The sequence below is a fragment of the Gobius niger genome (assembly GCF_951799975.1).
Source record: "Gobius niger genome assembly, chromosome: 23".
In the NCBI taxonomy this organism is placed as follows: Eukaryota; Metazoa; Chordata; class Actinopteri; order Gobiiformes; family Gobiidae; genus Gobius; species Gobius niger.
In genome coordinates this window covers 6649293-6659658 of record NC_136874.1, presented here as the reverse complement: position 1 = coordinate 6659658, position 10366 = coordinate 6649293, and the positions used below count along the sequence as shown (strand labels likewise).

The 10366-nt window shown below is 38.5% G+C and overlaps 1 protein-coding gene across 1 annotated transcript in view; it reads right to left on the bottom strand.

The window, feature by feature from the left end:
* Window positions 1–221: 221 nt before the first annotated feature.
* LOC306982070 (transmembrane protein 163a) overlaps window positions 222–10366 on the bottom strand; it is a 42845-nt gene continuing 32700 nt past the window's right edge. The window contains exons 6-8 of the mRNA XM_079581850.1: window positions 4328–4439; window positions 2812–2953; window positions 222–885 (exon numbers count right to left, since the gene is read on the bottom strand). Of these exons, the coding sequence (XP_079437976.1) occupies window positions 825–885; window positions 2812–2953; window positions 4328–4439 (315 nt within the window). The 3' untranslated portion in view covers window positions 222–824. The remainder of the gene's footprint in view (window positions 886–2811; window positions 2954–4327; window positions 4440–10366) is intronic.

Genomic DNA, 10366 nt, shown 5'->3' with positions numbered 1-10366 from the left:
TATCCCATTGACTTAACAACAGTTTAAAATCGTTGTCCTCTGTCTATGTCACTTCCTGTCCGTGTCCAATAAGGAAGTGAAACTATAAACCTGACAAAAATGGCCAAACTAAAGAACGCCGAGTATAATCTTTAGCAAAGTCTTAAGTATAATTGTGTTAACTATGTTTTAGCATAAATATTGTCTAATGTGTCATATGAACTTTAAGTAATCTGACAAAACTAAGGATGTCAGTTGAACCTTTTGTCCTCTTCTTCTGCAGTGTCTCGCCTTAAAATTGACTTTGGCACCTTTACGTCGGATTCGCTCCAGTGTTTGGACTATCAGCAAAGCCTGTCGTGTCCGAATTGCATAAAAAAAAAAAGAAAGAAACAGATTGCTAGCACGCTACTTTTGCTACATTGGCTACGTAACTTGATTTGTAACACGTCTTAGCAAAAAAGAACAAAAAGCCGGGGGAACATGATCCTACTTGACTTGTGATGACAATTTTGTACATTCGATACAAAAGTGTGCTCTATTACTCTCTCTCGATACACTTTTCACAGTAAACCTCCAACCTTGTACTTAAATAATTCAGATAAATATCTATGTACACTATTGTAAAACCAAGGAGTCCACAGTCCGTTCGTTTTAAATAGGCGGCATTTACAGAAACTGGCATCTCCCAAGCCTCGAGTGGCATTGTCTTTGGAAAAAAAAAGGGGACAACAAGCTGAAAACGTCCCGCCTTTTTTTTTTTTCTTTTCCCCCACACTGGCTGCCGTCGGATCCTTCTGCCCAGTCCCGTCCTTTTTTTTTTTTTTCAGATCGGTGCGGATGCGTCACTCGAAGCGCTCGTAGTTGCGCGTTTGCCGCACTCGAGGGATCATATCCTTCAAAAGTCTGCGAGAAAGAACAAAGATTTAATTAGTCGTTTCAGCCAAGGGAGGGAAAGTAACTGAATTTAAATGATTTGATTATATACACTTGTGAGTTCTTCTGTACACGAAACATAAATTACTGGTGTTTAGTTTTGCTCATATTTTCAGTTTGTGAAGATTGTTGTCCATGTGGAAAAGTTGGCGTATTTAATAATGGTGTAAGTTTTAACCCCTGAACCCTCACCTTAAAGGGATATTTCAGGATTCTTGACACAGGGCCTCATTTCCTAGTTATCCAGAGTGTTGCTGATTTCTGGAGATGTATTTTTTTGTAATTCATGCAGTTCTTATATTTGAAGAGTTACGTGGCGCTAGGCTAGTGCTAGGCTAGTGCATGTCTATGGTAACTAGTAGCTAGGAGCCAGACTAACCATATAAATGTCTGTGTTGATAGAGTAATTTTCAACATTTTGCATTTAAAATAACTTATATATTTGAGCAGCATCAGCTTTGTGGTTGTAAGCTAGGCAGCGGCGGAGTGATCTGCTAGAAAGTAGTACCTCAAAATGCGATCATTCATGTAAGGCAAGGTCAGTTATATTCCAAAAATAATTCTTTATATGGTTAGTCTGGCGTTATAAGTGATTTGCTTCAGGTGCACTGTGCTTGGGTCAGACTGTTTTTAATGCAGGCTACTAGTTACCATAGACATGCACTAGCCTAGCACTAGCCTAGCACCTCTTCAAATATAAGAACTGCATGAATTGCAAAAAAAAATATCTCCAGAAATCAGCAACACTCTGGATAACTAGGAAATGAGGCCCTGTGTCAAAAATCCTGAAATATCCCTTTAACCGAGCACATTTCCTCCAGTTTTACCCAAATCTAAAAGCTTCTCGAGGCCTGGGTAACGCCCCATTTGAAAGGAAAGACCTGCAAACTCATCGAAGCTTCTTCCTTGGTTTTTGTTATCACGTTTTAGTCGTGTTAGTTGTGTTTTCGTGGCTTTTTTACTCAGAAAAGTAGAATATCGTTCAAAACTTCATTTATTTCTGTAATTCAGATTAAAATGTGAAGCTATTATTTGATATAGACTCATTACATACAAAGCCTGTGACATATTGCACATATAGCACATTTGGAAGATGAAACTTGGAGCACAGAACAGATGTAGTAAGCAGTAACACTAATCATAGTTCCAGTGGTAGCAGCATCATATTATACTTCGAAATAATATTCTACTTAAAATGTGCAAAGAGCCTGTTGAAGTCGTGCGAGGTCAACCAATTTTTCGCTCAGTGTTCGACAAACTCTTCCCTTCCTGCAAAAATAATTCACTTGTCTCGGTGTCAATTATTGAGGACACTCCACAATGACAACAATGGACGTCCGACCAATTAGACGGGAATGCTGAGTGTCGACTGTGCCACGTGAAAAGCATGCACAAGGTATTAGATGGCAGTCTGTCATTTGGAAGGATGGAGACAAAAGTAGTTACTGACAAAGTACTGTGCTTGTGTAGAGTTTTTGAGTATGTAGTATTTTGTTGAGAACTTTTTAACTCTAAAGTAAAAAGGACATATGTTAAAAGCCTCCAGAACAGTAAACTTGGCTGAAAATACTGTTTAAATGGCGCTAGCCCACAGTTAGCTTTGCCCGTTAGCCTGTTAGCTTCTTCTTCGTGATTCTATTAGTGTGTATTGGTGGCTCCGACTCAAAGGCAGTGAAGTTGCAAGAGTGGTTTTCTGACTAGAGACACCTGGGGAGATGAAAGACCCCCCAATCATTCCATTAACACTTGTATTACCCCCAGAGGGACTATGGAAAGGATTTGTTAACAGCAAACAGCAAATACTTAATGAATTCAAGCACTTTACCACCATTACCACAACTATCATATTGTTTCCCCCCATTGTTGCAAATACAGTAACATGTATCTTTCACTCACTTGACTCCATAGGCCAGAATGACCAGCCCGATGATGACTCCTATTGTCCCGTCCAGGTACCACACCTTGGGCTCGTGCTTGAACACTTCGGCGCTGATCAGGATGGAGAAGCCCATGATGCCCCCCACCAGGGAGTTAAAACCTGCAGGACGCAGAAGTTCAGGTTACAGTGATGGGGATTTGTCCTTTGCGTCTGACCTGTTCCTCCTCCTAATGGACACACACTCAGGTTTCAGAGGTAAGATATCCATTCATTTTTCACATAGACTTTGAAACATTTTTATCGTTTAAAGCACTTATGGGCAAACCTTTTTGAAACAAAGGTCGCAATGTGTCTTTGAAGTTGCCATGGGGCCGGTCTGGATGCGATTTGGAGCATTTCCAAGTATCAAATAGTTACAAAATAGTAGCGATTATGCCATTTCCTTTCTTTATTTAAGCCAAAGCATTTTCGCGGGCCGGATGGAGAGGCTTAGATGGGCCGCATTTGGCCCTCAGGCCTTAGTTTGCCCACCTCTGGTATAAAGAAAGACGTAGGCCAATCAGCTATGTGTTAACTCACGCCCATAGTGTAACTAAATACTTGGAAATAAGAAGAAACGCTTATATTTTTTGGTTTGTAGAGATTCTGAACAAAATCATCTTAAAATGATGTGTCTTATGATCATGAGTTTAATAAACCAGTTAACTTTTATCATTCATTTAAATTCTTCTTTATGGTTTTTAAAATATGACTTAGAAGAAGAAAGAAGAAGAAGAAGAAATGTTGGGAAGAAAAGTTATTTTTATTTGAATTTTAGGTTTAGGTTTTAATTTAGGTTAATGACAGGAAGTGACATAGATAAAGGTAAAGTTCAATAGCAGTTTGACTCATTTAGCACAATCTTAAATATAATCATGTTAACTATATGTTACCTATATGTTTTAGCAAAAATTGTGTCTTATGTGTCATATGAACTTTAACATGTGGAAACAGTGAGTTTCTAAGGGTGCAGGACTAGTGACCTCCATAGTCAAAATTAAAACGTTTCTTTCTTACATCTAAGCTTAAAACTGAAAGCAGTCCAGCTAAGAGTCCTGGAGTATAAGCAGCCACAGCACTAAATCAGAAGTACACAGTGTATATAGTGGTTCTGCTGAGGGGGCTTGAATGACAGAACACACTGGGCCCCGTTGTGCCTTTCGCCTCTTGTCGGTTGCATGTGACCTAGACAGAGGCGATTGGAGAAGGTCATCTTGTAAAATGTGATTTTCCACAATCTTGTTAAGGCACCGGGATCATGTGAGCCGTGGGAATGTGCCACGCCAGTGAGAAAGCGCAACTAACGTTTACAAAGACACGACGATTTCACAGACGCACAATGGGGAGGACGTCGGGCCTTAGATATGGAAGTCCTGGTCATGCAAGACACTCAGACCTCGTGCGAACTGCGAACATGAAGTCTGCTTATGTATTATCAGTATGGTATGTATGGTCAGAGTGCGTTACTTATTCGGAGGTGGAAGATAGACCTACCGTCGGTGATCAGGACCTTGCTGGTGAGGACTTTGCCGAGCATGAACTTGATTACTGCCAGAATGACGCAGACCAGTCCGCTCACAATGGACACGCTGAACAGGAAATCATCCTGCAACACACACAGGGCAATACGACATAGGAATGAGGAAAAGTTCATAATCCACGGACGGAACTGAAGTCGCTCATAGATACAGACGGCATCTCTGGAGTCGCCCATATACGGTCATGTTTGAAAACAATTTGGAGAAAAATCTAAATTTTCTTTAACAAATGCTGAATTATGAATATAGTTTCCTACTAAATAAAGATGCAAAGACATAGAGAGGAGCAAAGTGGTTCAACAGCCCATAAACTCATTAAAAAAAATGGAGAATGCTAACATGATGCTACATGTTAGCAGCGTAATAATGCTAATGGTTAGCTAGCACTTGCTATGACTGCCGTTTTTTCACTTCTACAGAACAATCTGCTGTAAGAAAATATCCATATGGGCCCGATTTCCACGTGACTATATTTGTATGTGATAAAAAAAAAGTTCATATTCCACCAGAAAATGGCTAAAACGAGTGAAAATTTTGTTTCCCAAAAGACTCTATTTTCCCCCTTGGTGAAGCCACGCCCCCTTCTCTGACGAGATGCCGTCTCTTTCCAAAAAGATAGTTTAAAGAAGTAATAATACACATCACAGAAATGTCAAACCAGGGAACAATTACAGTGGCCCTGAGGTGCTAAATCGCAAAAACAATATAGGAAAGGCAAAAACAAAAGCTAAAACACAATAACAGAAGATGAAACGTGAAAACATAAGAGGAAACATAAAGATGAAAGAGAAAACACAAAAACAAAAACACTTGTTTTGAAGGTTTTCTCTGCTGACGGACCCTCTCTCCAGAAAACCTACAAAACAATTGATCCTGGAGCGTTGCAGAGACCACCATGATGGAAAATAAAGGCGTCATGCTGACCACTCAAACAGCCACTAGGTCAATACAAAGTCAAACACGCACAAATATCAACTTTGTTTTTCGCATAAAAAGTTACACAGTGCAGCTTTAAAGTCCAACCCACAAGTCGTGAAGTAACATCTTTTCCTTCCTGTTTTTTTTTGCACATTGGGTTCTTCATGCTTGAAATCCACAGCTCCGTTGTCTAACCTCATTACCTGCCTCTCCTGACATTTAGCTGTTGTTTAGATTGACGCCTTGATCCACCCTTTAGACACACATCGATAGTCCGTGTTTGACATAATTACTCTGTCCCTCAACCTATTTATTTAGCTTGTACCACTTGTATTAGATCAGTAGCTCGAGGCGAATGTTTACACAGGTTTTTAAACAAAGAAAATATGCATTACATTAGAGGGAATGTCGATTCAGAAGAGAAAGACGCGATTCACAGCGGAAACTATCATCTATTATGGCCAAGGCTGAACATACCAAAATAGCTACTCTTAATGCATAGGAAATGAGTTTCTGCAGCCGCCGTGTTCTTACATAAGTCACCATTCCCTTTTAAATGCTAATTACCCTCACGCGGAACGCACTAATGAACGGGCAGCGCTGTGTTGTGCGCGAGCTGATTATGAAGTTGTCTTATTATTTTGACGGCAGCCTTGTGTTTATATATAATCTTTTTTCAATAGCTGACTCAGTCCTCGCTGTAAACTGCACTTTGAAGTAGCTTTTTGTGGCTCCAAGGCCGTGCTGCAATATTAATGCCGCCGCAGAGTGCTCGCGTCCCACCTGCTTCACAGAGCCATCTCTCATACGGGAGCTTAGCAGGAGCGTTTAGCCGCAGGGAAATCATCCAATAAGAGATCAATGTGCATTACTGCGAGGACGCGGACTTCATTCACAAGTCCGGCAAATGAGTACGTTTAGTTTGAGGGTCAATGGAAAGAGCATTTACCCCTGAACTAACCTGTTTTATGAATTGAACTTTCTCATACTTTACACTGCAGGTGTCACATCATTTTTCTCACTCAAACTTGGCTGTAAATACTGTTTAAGTGGCGCTAGCCCGCAGTTAGCTTTGCCGTTCTTCTTCGTGATTCCATTAGTGTGTATTGGGGCCTCTGACCCGGTGGCACCGAAGTTGTAGTTGTGTTTTTCTAGCCAGAGACACCAGGGGGAGATGAAAGACCCCTCAATCATCCCATCAACACTTGTATTGCCCCCAGAGGGACTACAAAAAGGATTTATTAAGGTAAACAAGTTACTTAGTGCTGCTTTAAAGGAAGTGACTTGATTGTTTCAGCTCCTACTCAAATAAATTGTTTTTTCACCAATTTTCTTCCCCCATTTTTGCAATTTTAATTAATTTTTTCCCCTACTTTTCCAATTTATTTGCCCAATTCCTCCCAATTTTGACACCCTTTTTTTCTTATTTTTTCCCTAATTTTGTCTCGTTTTCCCTCATTTTTTATGACTAATATTTTCCCTGTTTCCCCTAATTTTATCAAATTCTTCCACATTTTTTTCCACATTTTTTCCCCACAATTTTCCTTAATTTTGCCACAATTTCTCCCTGTTTTCCACACATTTCTTGACATTGCAGATGAACCCGATATTGTAAAGTGGCAGATCTTCCACACATTATTCTTCTGTTTTCTACTTCTGATCTAGATGACAAATATTTTAGTATCGTTCAAGTATCGGTATCAAAAACCAAGTACTGGTATCGAAAAAAATGTAACGATCCCCAGCCTTACAAAGCACAGACCTGCAATCTGATACATATTGATCGCTGATATCCATTCCAAATGTCCAGACGACTTAAATTCCTATCCATTTCCTTTCTTCCAACACATCCAGGACAAAATGTTCATTACAGTCCCACAAACAGGTGCCAAGACTAAATCAATACTATACACTCTTCGCTTGCCAGTGGTCGTAATGCAACACTTTTGAAGCGAGCGTTACATCTTTATCACACAATTGACAAATCAAGCACCAAAATAAACGAAAGTCACATTTTACAGATCACTTCATATTCCATTCAGGCCTCTCTCCGTCTGTCAGATTGAAATGTCAGACCACGGCCGCTCTCGGTCTGGGCGGGGGGCAGGGGGTGGGTTTTGTTTTGAGCTTTGGCTGCTGTCTGAGCCCACCCCCTCAATGCGTCAAACCTGAATCCAATTTGAATGCAGATAACACGGTCACTAGAGGGATTTCCCTGAGATGAGATACAGGGATTCACTGCTGCCGACTGCCCCCCACTTTTTTTTTTTAAATTCATCTCACTTTGGTCCACTGCAGAACCAACACTGCAAATTATATCCGCCAAAGATTTTATGATTTCAAGCACTAAACCTTTATGATTTGGTCTGGCCATAAAAAAACCTCCACTTACTATTTCAAACTTGAGCTAAACCAGGACAAACCCAAGACTAAGCCAATGTATAAAATCTGTCTCTTTAAAGCCGTACTGCCTAACATTACCTGAATAATAAAATACAACATCACTAATTTGTTTAGCTTAACCTCTTAACTCCCACCTGAACGGATCCCATTTTCTCCAATTTTGCTTTAACCTAATCAAAAAGCTTCTAGGGAAGAAAGCACCAAAACAGCCACAAAAAATTATAAGAAAACAAGGAAGTAAACGCAACAAAAAAGTGACAAAAATTCAACAAAAATGTGACAAAAATTCAACAAAAAAAATGAGAAAAATTCAACAAAAATGTGACAAAAATTCAACAAAAATGTGACAAAAATTCAACAAAAATGTGACAAAAATTCAACAAAAATGTGACAAAAATTCAACAAAAATGTGACAAAAATTCAACAAAAAATGACAAAAATTCAACAAAAATGTGACAAAAATTCAACAAAAATGTGACAAAAATTCAACAAAAATGTGACAAAAATTCAACAAAAAATGACAAAAATTCAACAAAAATGTGACAAAAATTCAACAAAAATGTGACAAAAATTCTACAAAAAAATGACAAAAATTCAACAAAAATGTGACAAAAATTCAACCAAAAAGTGACAAAAATTCAACAAAAATGTGACAAAAACTCAACAATTTTTTTTACAAAAATGTGACCAAAAAAACATAAAAAAGGTCACACAACACAGCAACAATGCGAGGAAAAAGATCAGTTTTGTGGGTCTTAGCTTTCAAATGAGGTGTTACACAGATCGATATAATGGCCAAAGAGGACAGAATGCATTTGGTTCAGGAGGGTGATAAGACGTTGAATACATTAGTTCATTTTCTGAATACTTTACTCTGATAACCTTGGTCCTATAGTGCCTAAATACAGCAGTATTATGGGTGTCTATTAATCTATAGACCCTTTCGCTGCTGACATCATCAGTGACATCATCATCAGACAGGAAGTGATCAAGAGAAATGAGATTAAACTAAAACTAGCGAATAAAAGTGTAAAACTACAACTAAAAAATGTGGTGCTGTTGTGGCTTAAGGTGCAAGAACAAGAGGAATGACATTTGAGACGATAAAATAAGATTTATCTGATATTATATTTCCAACAACAGTTAAACATTTGTTTATTGTTGCCATGACAACAGCTACAATAGAAACAGATAGCTAAGAACGGAATAATCTTTACAAACAATTAAAGGGTCTATACAGCTACATATGACCTGGAATCTTTCACAGTGTAGCTTTAACACTTTAACACTTTATATGCCCGAATAAACCCTGAATAAAAAGCAGCATATTTTGTATATTTTTTTAGCAAAAATGTAAAGAAATGCCACAGTAAAATTATTTGAAAGGAGCGCAAATGCTGTCTCACTTTGTGGAGGTGATCTGCATTGCAATGCCCAATAAACTGTATCACAATATTTGGATTGAGGCCCCTTCAAACAAATGCAAACCGCCTGTTTTTAAGTCAAAATTGCTTACTTGCGGTCCAGTTAGTTTTATTAGTTCATTAGGTCGACTAACCAGAGAGATCCACTTCTATATTATATGCAGCGTTGTGTCCTAAATTAGTCACGACGTACAGTAGGCTGCAGTGTACTTCAACTAGGGCACTTTGAAATAAAGCATAAACCTACTTGGAAATGCAGATATCACAAGGAGTACCTCAGGGATCAGTGCTGGCTCCTGTAAATTTAATATAGAACTAAATTAACTAAATGTTCTTTTTATTTTCTCCTGTCGCATGGCTTTAGATTTGACCTTTTACATTGCCTTTCAGTTCACCTAAACTGGCTCAACTTGTTTTAGCAAAATGCAGGAAAAAACTGAAAGAGAACAAAGGGCTGTTGTTGGGAGGTGGATAGTTCATTTTATTCACACTGTGCCCATTTTCAACATGTCCAGGGGCATTAACATGAACTGCTAAAATTACATAATGAATGACAGCGCACGGAGAATGGTTATTTTATGATTTGCAAAGAATATTGTACTACCAAAATAAATGCAGCTTTTGGAATATTCTGAATGCGAGCACTGAAAATTGAATCCCATATTGTAGTATATAACCATTGGGATTCTTTGGGGATATTTAGAGGGAATGAAGTACGTCTTGGAAATCATGATTTTTTTTAACTCTTTTTAGACGTTTTCTGGCAGACTATGAGCATATTTATCACACACAAATTAAGTCAAGTGAAAATCTGGTCTTTGTTTGAATGAATGTTTTTCACAGCAGATTCATTCATTCAATCTTTATTAAGGACACAAGTGAGAACACATGATCCATATTTATGTTTAAAAGAAAAATATTAAAAACACTGCAGATCATTGCAGCAACAAAACAAGGCACCAGCAATTCATTCAGATTGTCCAGTAGAAGTGAAAAAACAGCTCTTGAAGCTGGTGGTTAGCATTAGCATGAAACTAGCTTTAGCAGTCACTCTTTTACAACACTGGGCTGTTAAACCACTATGTTTCTTTCCGAGTCTCTTTTTCTTTATTTGAACTAAGTTGTTGTGGATTAATAGGTGAAAGAATTGTTCTTATTTGCCCAGTAGAAGTGAAAAAGCGGCACTCGAAGCTAGTGGTTAGCATTAGCATTAAACTAGCCCTAGCATTCACTGTTATATGTACAAAACT